The 16170-nt window shown below is 46.1% G+C and overlaps 1 protein-coding gene across 3 annotated transcripts in view; it reads right to left on the reverse strand.

Moving 5' to 3' along the window:
- kif25 (kinesin family member 25) overlaps positions 1–16170 on the reverse strand; it is an 83436-nt gene that overhangs the window by 35612 nt on the left and 31654 nt on the right. For all 3 annotated transcript variants that reach the window (XM_034287885.1, XM_029114698.2, XM_029114699.2), the window contains 3 exons: positions 14088–14231; positions 6134–6310; positions 5599–5753 (listed from right to left, as the gene is read on the reverse strand). In XM_034287885.1, coding sequence (XP_034143776.1) covers positions 5599–5753; positions 6134–6310; positions 14088–14231 — 476 coding nt within the window. The remainder of the gene's footprint in view (positions 1–5598; positions 5754–6133; positions 6311–14087; positions 14232–16170) is intronic.

Consider the following 16170-nt stretch of genomic DNA (forward strand, 5'->3'; position numbering starts at 1 on the left):
TGATAAAAGGACAGCAGCTGAATTTAGGATTGTACTGTGTGTTTAAGAAGCTGTCATAACAATAACACTGGTCAGAAAGGTAGGTAGAGTGAGGGAGAGAGAAAGCGTGGCCACAAACCAACAGGTAAGATAGTGAGAAGTATTAATACATGGCGGTCTATAGGAGCAGATTGGAAACCTTAAAGCTGGACTAACATGCCTGACTGAGATTTCATCAACATCATTGTAATATTAGTCATTTTGCACTCCAGTTACATTATCAGCTGTTTGAAAAGTCCCACCATGGAAGAAGCGCACAGTATAATTTACCAATGCTAGTTAGGACTATTGCATGTTCAGAAACAAAGTCAAACTGATAGGAATATTCACACTGAATGCTTGACACCTATCAACACACATAGAACAACACAATAAATATACATTTTGTTGAATACATTAACATTCACACTGTAGTCAAATGTGTCCCAATATCAGAGTCACTCTTACATCCTTGGATGTAGCACATGCAGTTTGCAATGTGTGTAAAACTGGAGTATTTCGAGGTGGAAGCAAGACAAAACATTTTAATACCACAAACTCAATAAGCACTTGAAAATACATCACCTCGAGGAGCATAAGCCAGATGCTAGCTCAAGTCCTGAGAGCCAATACAGTAGCCTAGGGCTCGCCGATAAATCAATATTTATCATGATAAAAAAAATATACTATTTCAATGATAAACATGTAACTAATTATTGATAAAATCCTATTTTTGTGAAGTAAAAAAATTCCTCAACGTACACCGCAAACTTGCTATAAACAGACAATGAAACTTACTGCAGAAATGAGCCAACGACACCGCACACGTGTCCAGGTACGTGCCAGTACTGCACCTCTTTAATAAGGAGGTATTAAAACATGACAATGATGACACAGAGCTCACCAAGAACATCAAAACCACGGTCATCAATTACTTGAATGAAAAGTATGACAACCCAATCGAAATACTCCTAAACATGACTTCCCTGGTCGACCCTTGATTTAAAGCACAATATATAAAAGAAGAGAAAATGTACACCATTAAAGCCAGAACAGTGTCGGAAATGCTGGAAGAAGGACAAGGGCCAAACATATCCCAGGCTGGGCAGCCAGTGAGAGCGGCTGCGGCAGAGGGAGGAGCTACTACTGTAGAACCAGCTAAGAAGCAGAGAAAGACGTCGTTTTTTCAAAAAACCATCCACCGCCACATCTCATCTTATCGAAAAGCAACCCTTCCAAAGGGAATTGGACAACTACCTGCTAGCTCCAGAGGCAGACAGTGAGATGAGTCACCTAGAATGGTGGAAGATCAAGGAAAGAAACTTTCCCAGAGTAAGCTATCTGGCAAAGCAATATCTTTGCATTCCTGCCACCAGTTCGCTTCAGAACATCTTTAGCACAGCTGGTAACATTGTTACCTGCCATAGGTTGGCCTTAAAACCAAAGGCAGTGGACTGACTAGTCTTTCTTGCCGGAGACATAGTGCAATAAGCAGGAGGAGTTGGTGGAATAATATCAACAGTTTTTATTTTGTGTTCTACCTCATGTTCTGTAATGTTAGAAACTAGCAATAGCTGTGATTCAAAACACACAGCACACTGTTTTATAATGGCCTTGTTGAATTGGTTATGTTTAATATTCTGTGAATTGCACTAAAATAAACTCATAAGTTAACCACCTTTGGGCAAGTAAATGTTTTTGGGATATGCTAGATTACTTAATTCAAGACAATAACTACTGAAAATTCAAATTTGCTGTGTATACCGTGATAACTATCAATATCGAATGATATGAGAAATTATTGTGATAAATGTTTTTGCCATATTGCCCAGCCCTACAGCTGCCCCATCAGATGCCACCATGGCTCAGCCAACTGTACAGGCAACAATACAGAAAATGTATGCACGCGACATATATATCAAACTGTCAAATGTGTGTTGCAGCCTACTGAAAGACAATGTTACTTTGATCAGATTTTAGATTTAAGTGATATTTGCACTGTGAGCGGTTACGAAAAGTTATGAGACAATGCCTGAAACATGGTTAAATGCATGCAAGATGCTTCATTGCGAAGCTTACCATGCTCCAGTTTGTTGTACATGATGGGGTGCTGTCTCAGCGCTGCTTTAGTGATGTAGTAGCTACCGCTACTTTAAACATTTGCATCTCGCATACTCAGACACAGCTAAACCAGCCAATCAAAAGGCTGCAACACAATGTACCCTCCAGGTGTTTTTTTTAGCAATTTGCCCCTGAAACTTGGCATCAATATCAGGCATCATGTCCTGAGTAGCAGACAATTTAAAAATCAAATTTAAGTGCTTATGTGTGAGCTTTGAGTGCAGCTTCATTTTATTAATGTTCATTACTGAGAAAACTTGCTCATAAAGCTAGGTAGTCCCAAATAATGCACAAAATTTTTGCAGCCAGTGCTGTTAATTTAGGATAGCCTGGCAGGAGATACTGATAAAATGTGTCCAAGCCCACAGAGGCAAATTTGTCCTTCAATTCTACATTACACTGCAAATCAATTATTTCAAGTTGCATGTCAACGGGCACATCAGAAGCTCTGACTGTGAATGGTGAGCAAAAAACTGCGAATCCTGTCTCGAGTTCGCTAAAGACCTGAAATAGTTTCTTAAACTCCCTCAGTAACCCTGAAATCTCGTCTTTGTACTGTCTCATGTCAGGATTAACGCTTGCTGCGCACACTTCTCTTAGACAGGGAAAATGAGCAGGGTCACCACTTGCCATCTGCGTCTCCCATAACGTGAGCTTTAACTTGAATGTATGCTGTCATAATACTGTGTTACAATTTTTTTGCATCCTTGCAACATTTTGTTCAGATTATTCAAGTGCTCTGTAATATCAACCATAAATGCAAGGTCCTGCAGCCATAGTGAACACTGTAATTCCTTAACAGGTTTACCTTTTCCCTCCATGAAATGTTTGATTTCCCCACATAGTTCAAAGAAGCGCTTCAGCACAGCACCTCTGCTTAACCATCTCACTTCAGTGTGGTATGTGAGACCATGGGTAATGTTACAGTCACTGAGAAGGCTGTCAAACTGACGATGATTGAGACCTCTGGCTCGGATGAAATTAACTGTTCGGACAACCACCTCCATGACGTGATTCATTTTTAACGACTTGCAGCATAATGCCTCCTGATGCTAAATGCAATGAAATGTCCAAAAATCACTCCCTCCATTTGCGGCTTGTACTTTCTCTTTGAACTTTGTCACAACACCTGCCTTTTTCCCGATCATTGACGGCGCACCATCTGTAGCCATGCTAACGGCGTGGGACCAGTCCGCCCCGACTCTGTCCAGCACTCCAACGACGGAGCAGAAAATGTCCTCAGCTGTTGTGGTGTCGGTCATAGGCACCAACTCAAGAAACTCCTCTGTGACAGTCAAAGTATCGTCAACTCCACGAATGAATTTGGCCAGTTGAGCGACATCCGTAATATCAGTACTCTCATCAATAGCAACAGAAAATGCCAGAAATGACTCCACTTTTCGTTTCAGTTGGCTGTCCAAATTTGCCGAAAGTTCCGAAATCCTGTCTGCAACGGTATTTCTCGTCAAGCTAATATTGGCAAAAGCTTTTCGCTTCTCAGGACACACAATTTCGGCAGCCTTCAGCATGCAATTTTTGACAAACTCTCCCTCACAGTATGGGTTTGATGCAAATGCTATTTCACTAGCAATTAGGTAGCTGGCTTTCACTGCAGCATCACTGGCCTCTTGGCTCCGGGTGAAAACAGATTGCTGTTTCCTCAGACCCACCAACATTTAATTTACTTTCTGTCTTCTCAGTTCTCTGTGCAAGCTGTTGTATTTTTCGCCATGCTGAGTTTCATAGTGGCGCCGAATATTATATTCCTTAAGCACAGAAACTTGCTGCATGCACACCAGGCACATGGGTAAACTGATTAAAAAAACGCCACTCAGACCCTGAAGCTCAGTGCTACCATATGCTGTTAGTTCCGCCGACAATGAAAATGATATTTCTTTTTCTCATATTGCAAGTAAGTTTGACACCCCTGCCTTAGGCAATGTGATGAACAAGAGGCTGTCACAGAGCAACAAACCAAGAAGACAGACGGGCCTTCCATAAAAAGACCACGATCTGGTTCCTTTACTGGCAATGTACAGCAAAATACTGAGTGAAACTCCAGAGGAACAGATGCAGGTTTACCTCTCAGTGTCACCCATCCCACGGAGCACACAACCACTGTCTTACTGGCAGAACAACAAGGGCCGTTTTCCTGCACTTGCAACTGTGGCACGAGCTTACCGCTCTGTACCCTCCACAAGTGTGGACAGTGAATGCTTGTTTAGCTTTGTTTCACATATCTTGGACTAAAAGAGGAACAGTCTTCTGAAAAAGCTGAGATTAATTTGCAAATTCATTGGTTTTGTAGGCTAATTTATTTGTTTCATAAGATGTTTAACAAAATTAAACAAAAACCCTATTCAATTTGCTTCCTTTTATTGCCTATTAGTTGACTTTTTAATTATCTATTTAAATAGGGTTTTGACATCATTAAAGCGTTCTACATGTTCAGATATGGGAAATAGGCCATATGCAGGTGACAGTTATGCTGAACAACATTTACATTAGCATATTGCATAAACTTTGTTTTACAGAGTTTACAATTAACTGCAGTTAATGTCACTTTGTCACGTTATAGCCTACATTACTGTATTTGCTAGCTGTCAATTAAATGGCTGTCAATTGACCATTAATTTAACCTTTTCTTGATTTAATATGGTTCCTGGATTAAAAACAGAGCTTAAATGAATAATATACATATAAAAAATATACAATTGGTATCGGTACCGGACGATTTTGCGGGCTGAAAATCGGCTATCAGTATCAGCATGAAAAAAAAAAAACTGATTGGTGCATCCCGAGGGTTTACTTAAAGATTTGATGATGAGTATGAAAATTATGTGAATCTTGCTATTGCCTTTGCAGTTACCAGTGTAGAAAATGTATTTAATATTATATCCTTATTTATTCATTATTTTATTAGATGGGTTATGTACTCTGTATGCTTGATCAATTACACATATACTGAAAGACTTGTCTCTCTATCTGTCTCCAACTTATAAGGCCAGTGTCTTGTGTTCAGGGGCAGTGATGAATGGAATGTCGGCTGAGCAGGGCCTTGGCTCCTTTTAGCAGTAAGAGAAACAGGCCTCTGCCTGGGCCATAAAACCGCCATAAGAAACTGTTCTCTAGGAGGAAGCTCTTGAACAGGCTCTTAAATCCTACAGGTGAATATAACTTTATTCCTTATTGGGAAGAGCATAGTTAACTTAAATCCCCATATAGTAAATGTCCATATTGATATATCTCAGTCTTTGACCGGGTTGTCTGGGCAACCAACATTCTATGATTTTCTGTGCCTCCTGGGAGCTATCTGAGTGCAACCTTGCATTTTTAGACTACCTCATAGTGGCTACTATTCCTTGTACGTACATTCTGCAAATTAAACGTTATGTTGGTTTTTACTTTAATTTGTTACCAGTATGCATTTGTTTGTGTGTGCGAAAGATAGAGACTTACCAAGTGCTAGGGCATTCGGGCTCTTGGAGGAGACAGTGAGAGTGACAATAAGATGAGAGCGTGAGGAATCTCTGTGAACCAGTGTAGGGCAGCGGGCCCTCAGTCTCAGGACGGAGCTGATCAGCTGCATCACATCTGCTGCACTTCTCACTAACCTGGGAGGTGAACACAGTCGCTCAGCCATACTTCAGCTCACACAAATGTCACAGATACAAACTGTCACTATATTCTGTTGCCAACCCCATACTGACATAAAAGAAATTAAGTACAGCTCCTGGAAAGTTGTATTTTTTTCTACAAATTAGGACACATTAATAACCACAAAGTTATTCCAATTTAACAAATCACACAGAAAAATTAAAATAATCTCTGCTTAGACTGCTGCCCCCGCGACCCGTCCCCGGATGAAGCGGAAGAAGATGAATGAATGGATGAATGAACACAGAAAAATACATTATGGGTTAAAAAAAACATTTATGCAATTAAAATAAACAGAAATGTAAATAACTACACCCTGGGGTGAAGGACCACTCACAAATAGGAGAGTGAAGGCACCTCGCTGGTCCCTGTGCTGGTAGTGATTACATCTCTCTTGGCGCCAAGGGCGACCCCATCCTCTTCTTTAGCCAGCAGGTCCAACACTTCATTGTTGTACACCTCTACCACAGACACCTCCACAGTGTGACTGTCGACAGGCTTCTCTGATATCAGCCTGTTGCAAACACACATGCAGATATACACATAACTCTATATGCAAATGTGCTAGCATGAATCCATGCAAAAAACACATACAATAAACCCCATATGCAGGTTTGCCTCTTTCTCTGTACATCTAATGCCTCTCATTATCCTAACCTCAGTATAAACTGCTTCCTATACAAGGCAGTTGAAAGTCATGGTATATCAGACTCCATACTCCAGTTATTTTTATTGTTTATATAAATTATGTCGATGGTATGTCTACCTCTCCTTGAACTGCCACCTTAACGTGGTGGAGGGGTTTGAGTACCCGAGTGACCCTAGGAGCTATGTTGTCTGGGGCTATATGCCCCTGGTAGGGTCTCCCAAGGCAAACAGGTCCTAGGCGACGGATCAGACTAAGAGCGGTTCAAAAACCCCTTAATGAAGAAAAAAATCGTGTGTTCTGTGACGTCGCCCGGCATGGCGCAGCCGGGGCCCCACCCTGGAGCCAGGCCCGGGGTTGGGGCTCGTTCGCGAGCGCCTGGTGGCCGGGCCTTTCCCCATGGGGCCCGGCCGGGCCCAGCCCGAACGAGCGACATGGGGCCGCCCTCCGGTGGGCTCACCACCCACAGGAGGGACCATAAGGGGCCGGTGCAGAGAGGATCGGGCGGCAGTCGAAGGCGGGGGCCTAGACAACCCGATCCCCGGACACGGAAACTAGCTCTAGGGACGTGGAATGTCACCTCGCTGGCGGGGAAGGAGCCTGAGATGGTGTGTGAGGTTGAGAGGTTCCGACTAGAGGTAGTCGGGATCACCTCTACGCACGGCTTGGGCTCTGGAACCACACTCCTTGAGAGAGGATGGACTCTTCACCACTCTGGAGTTGCCCATGGTGAGAGGCGGCGGGCTGGTGTGGGTTTGCTTATAGATCCCCAGCTCTGCCGCCATGTGTTGGAGTTTACCCCGGTGAACGAGAGGGTCGTTTCCCTGCGCCTACGGGTCGGGGATAGGTCTCTCACTGTTGTTTGTGCCTACGGGCCGAACGGCAGTGCAGAGTACCCGACCTTCTTGGAGTCTCTGGGAGGGGTGCTGGAAAGTGCTCCGACTGGGGACTCTATCGTTCTACTGGGGGACTTCAACGCCCACGTGGGCAACGACAGTGACACCTGGAGGGGCGTGATTGGGAGGAACGGCCCCCCTGATCTGAACCCGAGCGGTGTTCAGTTATTGGACTTCTGTGCTAGTCACAGTTTGTCCATAACGAACACCATGTTCAAGCATAAGGGTGTCCATCAGTGCACGTGGCACCAGGACACCCTAGGCCGCAGGTCGATGATCGACTTTGTTGTCGTTTCATCTGACCTGCGGCCACATGTCTTGGACACTCGGGTGAAGAGAAGGGCTGTCAACTGATCACCACCTGGTTGTGAGTTGGATCCGATGGCGGGGGAGGAAGCTGGACAGACTCGGCAGGCCCAAGCGTACTGTAAGGGTCTGCTGGGAACGTCTGGCCGAGTCTCCTGTCAGAGAGATCTTTAACTCCCACCTCCGGCAGAGCTTTGACTGGATCCCGAGGGAGGCTGGAGATATTGAGTCCGAGTGGACCATGTTCTCCACCGCCATTGTCGAAGCGGCCGCTCGGAGCTGTGGCCGTAAGGTCTCCGGTGCCTGTCGAGGCGGCAATCCCCGAACCCGGTGGTGGACACCGGAAGTAAGGGATGCTGTCAAGCTGAAGAAGGTGTCCTATCAGGCCTGGTTGGCTTGTGGGACTCCAGAGGCAGCTGACGGGTACCGACAGGCCAAGCGGACTGCAGCCCGGGTGGTTGTGGAGGCAAAAACTCGGGCCTGGGAGGAGTTCGGTGAGGCCATGGAGAAGGACTATCGGCTGGCCTCGAAGAGATTCTGGCAAACCATCCGGCGCCTCAGGAGAGGGAAACAGTGCCCTACCAACGCTGTTTACAGTAGAGGTGGGCAGCTGTTGACCTCAACTGGGGATGTCGTCGGGCGGTGGAAGGAGTACTTCGAGGATCTCCTCAATCCCGCCGTCACTTCTTCCATTGAGGAAGCAGAGGATGAGGGCTCAGAGGTGGACTCGTTCATCACCCGGGCTGAAGTCACCGAGGTGGTTAAGAAACTCCTCGGTGGCAAGGCACCGGGGGTGGATGAGATCCGCCCTGAGTACCTCAAGTCTCTGGATGTTGTGGGGCTGTCTTGGCTGACACGCCTGTGCAACATCGCGTGGTAGTCGGGGACAGTGCCTCTGGGATGGCAGACCGGGGTGGTGGTCCCTCTTTATAAGAAGGGGGACCGGAGGGTGTGTTCCAACTATAGGGGGATCACACTTCTCAGCCTCCACGGGAAAGTCTATGCCAGGGTTCTGGAGAGGAGAATACGGCCGATAGTAGAACCTCGGATTCAGGAGGAACAGTGTGGTTTTTGTCCAGGCCGTGGAACACTGGACCAGCTCTATACCCTCTACAGGGTGATGGAGGGTTCATGGGAGTTTGCCCAACCAGTCCACATGTGTTTTGTGGATTTGGAGAAGGCATTCGACTGTGTCCCTCGCGGCATCCTGTGGAGAGTGCTTCGGGAATATGGGGTCCTGGGTCCTTTGCTAAGGGCTGTCAGGTCCCTGTACGACCGAAGCAGGAGCTTGGTCCGCATTGCCGGCAGTAAGTCAGACTTGTTCCCTGTGCATGTTGGACTCCGGCAGGGCTGCCCTTTGTCACCGGTTCTGTTCGTAATTTTTATGGACAGAATTTCTAGGCGCAGCCAGGGGCCGGAGGGTGTCAGGTTTGGGGACCACACGATTTCGTCTCTGCTCTTTGCGGATGATGTTGTTGTGTTGGCCCCTTCAAGCCAGGACCTTCAGCATGCACTTGGACGGTTTGCAGCCGAGTGTGAAGCGGTGGGGATGAAAATCAGTACCTCCAAATCCGAGGCCATGGTCCTCAGTCGGAAAAGGGTGGCTTGCCCACTTCAGGTTGGTGGAGAGTGCCTGCCTCAAGTGGAGGAGTTTAAGTATCTAGGGGTCCTGTTCACGAGTGAGGGAAGGATGGAACGGGAGATTGACAGACGGATCGGTGCAGCTTCTGCAGTAATGCGGTCGATGTATCGGTCTGTCGTGGTGAAGAAAGAGCTGAGCCGCAAGGCGAAGCTCTCGATTTACCGGTCAATCTACGTTCCTACTCTCACCTATGGTCATGAGCTTTGGGTCATGACCGAAAGGACAAGATCCCGGATACAGGCGGCCGAAATGAGCTTTCTCCGCAGGGTGGCTGGGCGATCCCTTAGAGATAGGGTGAGAAGCTCGGTCACCCGGGAGGAGCTCAGAGTAGAGCTGCTGCTCCTCCACATCGAGAGGGGTCAGCTGAGGTGGCTTGGGCATCTGTTTCGGATGCCTCCGGAACGCCTTCCTGGGAAGGTGTTTCGGTCCCGTCCCACCGGGAAGAGACCCCGGGGAAGACCTAGGACATGCTGGAGGGACTATGTCTCCCGGCTGGCCTGGGAACGCCTCGGTGTCCCCCCGGAAGAGCTGGAGGAAGTGTCTGGGGAGAGGGAAGTCTGGGCATCCCTGCTTAGACTGCTGCCCCCGCGACCCGGCCCCGGATAAGCGGAAGATGATGCTATGCTATGGTATATCTAAAAAAGCAATTATGCACTTTTTTGGTTTCTGGTATAGGGCTAGTATTCCACAGCTAAGTGCTGTATCCAGGCTCCAAGTGTTGATTGGCCATATACCACACTACATTCTACCTTACTGGTTAAATATACTAGCTGTCACACTCAAGAAATACTGTAATATGCAGACTAGGCTGCTTCAGCGGTCTAATAAAAATAAGGGGTTGTGGAAGTAGACTGCTATCAGATGATCCCGATGGTCTTGATCAGCGATCATTGCATTCACACTGACCATTCTAAGCAGCATTCTCCGAAGCAAATACATGTTTTGCACACATGCAGTCCCCCTCCCTTCTTTACTCCCTTGTTGACTTTGACTCTTTTTGTTCTCGTGTTTTCTGACTGGCCCAGTGGTCGCTTCTAGCGTTTGAGCAAGGCCAACTGCAAAATGCTAAGCACTAGGTGGTCAAAAAAACATAGTATGAGCACAGCATGAGGTGAGTTAGCAATGGGAGGGAAGTGATTACAAGGCCTACAAATGCTGCAGTGTGTCTCCACCTTAAGCCATTTCATATCTAATCAACAGAATTTGCCACAGGTCGAATCCAATCATGTACAGTGGGGAGAACAAGTATTTGATACACTGCCGATTTTGCAGGTTTTCCCACTTACAAAGCATGTAGAAGTCTGTAATTCTTATCATAGGTACTCGTCAACTGTGAGTGACGGAATCTAAAACAAAATCCAGAAAATCACATTGTATGATTTTTAAGTAATTAATTAGCATTTAATTGCATAACATAAGTATTTGATACATCAGAAAAGCAGAACTTAATATTTGGTACAGAAACCATTGATTGCAATTACAGAGATCATACACTCACCTAAAGGATTATTAGGAACACCTGTTCAATTTCTCATTAATGCAATTATCTAATCAACCAATCACATGGCAGTTGCTTCAATGCATTTAGGGGTGTGGTGCTGGTCAAGACAATCTCCTGAACTCCAAACTGAATGTCAGAATGAGAAAGAAAGGTGATTTAAGCAATTTTGAGCGTGGCATGGTTGTTAGTGCCAGACGGGCCGGTCTGAGTATTTCACAATCTGCTCAGTTACTGGGACTTTCACACACAACCATTTCTAGGGTTTACAAAGAATGGTGTGAAAAGGGAAAAACATCCAGTATGCGGCAGTCCTGTGGGCGAAAATGCCTTGTTGATGCTAGAGGTCAAAGGAGAATGGGCCGACTGATTCAAGCTGATAGAAGAGCAACTTTGACTGAAATAACCACTCGTTACAACCGAGGTATGCAGCAAAGCATTTGTGAAGCCACAACACGCACAATCTTGAGGCGGAAGAATGTTGCCTGGTCTGATGAGTCTCGATTTCTGTTGAGACATTCAGATGGTAGAGACAGAATTTGGCGTAAACAGAATGAGAACATAGATCCATCATGCCTTGTTACCACTGTGCAGGCTGGTGGTGGTGGTGTAATGGTGTGGGGGATGTTTTCTTGGCAGACTTTAGGCCCCTCAGTGCCAATTGGGCATTGTTTAAATGCCACGGCCTACCTAAGCATTGTTTCTGACCATGTCCATCCCTTTATGACCACCATGTACCCATCCTCTGATGGCTACTTCCAGCAGGATAATGCACCATGTCACAAAGCTGGAATCATTTCAAATTGGTTTCTTGAACATGACAATGAGTTCACTGTACTGAAATGGCCCCCACAGTCACCAGATCTCAACCCAATATAGTATCTTTGGGATGTGGTGGAACGGGAGCTTCGTGCCCTGGATGTGCATCCCACAAATCTCCATCAACTGCAAGATGCTATTCTATCAATATGGGCCAACATTTCTAAAGAATGCTTTCAGCACCTTGTTGAATCAATACCACATAGAATTAAGGCAGTTCTGAAGGTGAAAGGGAGTCAAACACAGTATTAGTATGGTGTTCCTAATAATCCTTTAGGTGAGTGTATGTTTCCTGTAGTTCTTGACCAGGTTTGCACACACTGCAGCAGGGATTTTGGCCCACTCCTCCATACAGACCTTCTCCAGATCCTTCAGGTTTCGGGGCAATACGGACTTTCAGCTCCCTCTAAAGATTTCCTATTGGGTTCAGGTCTGGAGACTGGCTAGGCCACTCCAGGACCTTGAGATGCTTCTTACGGAGCCACTCCTTAGTTGCCCTGGCTGTGTGTTTCGGGTCGTTCTCATGCTGGAAGACCCAGCCACGACCCACCTTCAACGCTCTTACTGAGGGAAGGAGGTTGTTGGCCAAGATCTCGCCATACATGGCCCCTCAATACGGTGCAGTCAACCTGTCCCCTTTGCAGAAAAGCATCTGATGTTTCCACCTCCATGCTTCACGGTTGGGATGGTGTTCTTGGGGTTGTACTCATCCTTCTTCTTCCTCCAAACACGGCGAGTGGAGTTTAGACCAAAAAGCTGTATTTTTGTCTCATCAGACCACATGACCTTCTCCCATTCCTCCTCTGGATCATCCAGATGGTCATTGGCAAACTTCAGACGGGCCTGGACATGCGCTGGCTTGAGCAGGGGGACCTTGCGTGCGCTGCAGGATTTTAATCCATGAAGGCATAGTGTGTTACTAATGGTTTTCTTTGAGGCTGTGGTCCCAGCTCTCTTCAGGTCATTGACCAGGTCATGCCGTGTAGTTCTGGGCTGATCCCTCACCTTCCTCATGATCATTGATGCCCCACGAGGTGATATCTTACATGGAGCCCCAGACTGAGGGAGATTTAATGTCATCTTGAACTTCTTCCATTTTTTAATAGTAGCGCCAACAGTTGTTGCCTTCTCACCAAGCTGCTTGCTTATTGTCCTGTAGCCCATCCCAGCCTTGTTCAGGTCTACAATTTTATCCCTGATGTCCTTACACAGCTCTCTGGTTTTAGCCATTGTGGCGAGGTTGGAGTCTGTTTGAATGTGTGGACAGGTGTCTTTTATACAGGTAACGAGTTCAAACAGGTGCAGTTAATACAGGTAATGAGTGGAGAACAGGAGGGCTTCTTAAAAAAAAACTAACAGGTCTGTGAGAGACGGAATTCTTACTGGTTGGTAGGTGATCAAATACTTATGTCATGGAATAAAATGCAAATTTATTACTTAAAAATCATACAATGTGATTTTCTGGATTTTTGGTTTCTGGTATAGGGCTAGTATTCCAAACCTCTACATGCTTTGTAAGTAGGAAACCCTGCAAAATCGGCAGTGTATCAAATACTTGTTCTCCCCACTGTACTAGTGACTTTTACAGATGTATAGGGGAGTAGAAAGAATTGCTGGTTTTGTATTGGGCTAATTAGAAAGATACCAAACCTGTATTTAGCCAAGTAGGAAGAATGCAATATATGTTCTTGGTGTTGTAATTAAGAGAGGGACAAGACATGGGTGGACAATTGAACTCAAGTAGTATTTGTAAAATGTAGGTGGGCAACTTGCATTTGGGTGAACCTTGGGCGGAGAGAGAAACCTAACTGGTTTAGACAGGATTAACATGTATTAATGAAATGTCAGTAATTTTGTTAGTTCTATGGGAAAGTCCTACCCCTCGAGCAGGGACTGTTTTGGGGGTAAAATGTAGTCCCTGGTTCTAGATTCTGGTTCCTGCAGTGGAAACGCAGTGAGTTCTTAAGTGGGGTAGAGTAATATTACTCTCTGATGCTGCACTCTTGCTAGTTTGACCCTGCTCTCTGTCACATCCTGGCAAGGAATCAAACAACCTCTCTCACTCATTTGGAGCAAGGACGCTTGTTTGTTGTTATTGCCCTCACCTGATTTCCCTATCACCGTCCCTTTTTCAATTCCTCCTTCCCTAGTGTATCTTGTCAGGTCATTGTTTTTAACATTGTTCTGTTCTATTTTTGTCTTGTTTAGTTTTGTTAATTGGTTCTTTTCATAAAAAGTCCTCCCTTTACCTGTGTCCTGCCTCTTAAAAAGCAACTTTAAACTCTCCATGAGAGAAACAGTTACATGATTAGAGACAGTCCATCAATTATTTCAAGCGATTTATAAACTTAGACAAATCCCTTTTAACTTAACCATTGGATATAAATGCCTAAACTTAACCATCAAGTCTAAACATTTAAAAAACAGAACAGAATATAATTTTGCCACACACTACACCCTTCATTCTCCCTAATTCTCACTCACCTGAAAAGTTCCGCGGCTGCTTTGGGGATGATGCCATGCTGGGCCTCCCTCTGGGGTCCAGAGGGATCCTCAGCCTGGGAGCCGATCATGGTGTGTGTCTTTCCGCTGCCTGTCTGTCCATATGCCATGATGCACACGTTATAACTGAGCAAAGAATAGTACAATTATGTCTCTGAAATTGTTGCTTAGAAGAGTGTTTCTTTTGACTCACATATTTAATATTCAGATGCAGTCCGCATCTGAATATTAAATATTCAGATGTTCTTTTAATAGCTGATTGGGGGCCTAATATTCTGTTCTTTTAATATTCAGATGCTGTCCGCCCCCTCCATGAACTGCCACCTTAACGTGGTGGAGGGGTTTGAGTACCCGAGTGACCTTAGGAGCTATGTTGTGTGGGGCTATATGCCCCTGGTAGGGTCTCCCAAGGCAAACAGGTCCTGGGCGACGGGTCAGACTAAGAGCGGTTCAAAAACCCTTTAATGATGATAAACATTTTGAGGACCGTGATGTCGCCCGGTATGGCACAGCCGGGGCCTCACCCTGGAGCCAGGCCCGGGGTTGGGGCTTGTATGCGAGCGCCTGGTGGCCGGGCCTTTCTCCACAGGGTTCGGCCGGGCTCAGCCCGAAGGAGCGACGTGGGGCTGCCTTCCCGTGGGCTCACCACCTGCAGGAGGCACCATAAGGAGTCGATGCGTAGAGGATCGGGCGGCAGTCGAATCCCTGGACATGGAAACTAGTTCTAGGGACGTGGAATGTCACCTCGCTGGGGGGGAAGGAGCCTGAGATTATGCGTGAGGTTGAGATGTTCCGACTAGAGATAGTCGGGATCACCTCCACGCACGGCTTGGGCTCTGGAACCACACTCCTTGAGAGAGGATGGACTCTTCACCACTCTGGAGTTGCCCATGGTAAGAGGCGGCGGGCTGGTGTGGGTTTGCTTATAGCTCCCCAGCTCTGCCGCCATGTGTTGGAGTTTACCCCGGTGAACGAGAGGGTTGTTTCCCTATGCCTACGGGTCGGGGATAGGTCTCTCACTGTTGTTTGTGCCTACGGGCCGAACGACAGTGCAGAGTACCCAACCTTCTTGGAGTCTCTGGGAGGGGTGCTGGAAAGTGCTCCGACTGGGGACTCTATCGTTCTGCTGGGGGACTTCAACGCCCACGTGGGCAACGACAGTGACACCTGGAGGGCCGTGATTGGGAGGAACGGCCCCCCTGATCTGAACCTGAGCAGTGTTCAGTTATTGGACTTCTGTGCTAGTCGCAGTTTGTCCAAAACAAACACCATGTTCAAGCATAAGAGTGTCCATCAGTGCATGTTGCACCAGGACACCCTAGGCCGTAGGTCGATGATCTGGAATAAAATGCAAATTAATTACTTAAAAATCATACAATGTGATTTTCTGGATTTTTGTTTTACATTCCGTATCTCACAGTTGAAGTGTACCTATGATAAAAATTACAGACCTCTACATGCTTTGTAAGTAGGAAACCCTGCAAAATCGGCAGTGTATCAAATACTTGTTCTCCCCACTGTACTAGTGACTTTTACAGATGTATAGGGGAGTAGAAAGAATTGCTGGTTTTGTATTGGGCTAATTAGAAAGATACCAAACCTGTATTTAGCCAAGTAGGAAGAATGCAAGATATGTTCTTGGTGTTGTAATTAAGAGAGGGACAAGACATGGGTGGACAATTGAACTCAAGTAGTATTTGTAAAATGTAGGTGGGCAACTTGCATTTGGGTGAACCTTGGGCGGAGAGAGAAACCTAACTAGTTTAGACAGGATTAACATGTATTAATGAAATGTCAGTAATTTTGTTAGTTCTATGGGAAAGTCCTACCCCTCGAGCAGGGACTGTTTTGGGGGTAAAATGTAGTCCCTGGTTCTAGATTCTGGTTCCTGCAGTGGAAACGCAGTGAGTTCTTAAGTGGGGTAGAGTAATATTAGTCTCTGATGCTGCACTCTTGCTAGTTTGACCCTGCTCTCTGTCACATCCTGGCAAGGAATCAAACAACCTCTCTCACTTATTTGGAGCAAGGACGCTTGTTTGTTGTTATTGCCCTCACCTGATTTCCC

Source organism: Esox lucius, chromosome 18, assembly GCF_011004845.1.
Source record: "Esox lucius isolate fEsoLuc1 chromosome 18, fEsoLuc1.pri, whole genome shotgun sequence".
In the NCBI taxonomy this organism is placed as follows: domain Eukaryota; kingdom Metazoa; phylum Chordata; class Actinopteri; order Esociformes; family Esocidae; genus Esox; species Esox lucius.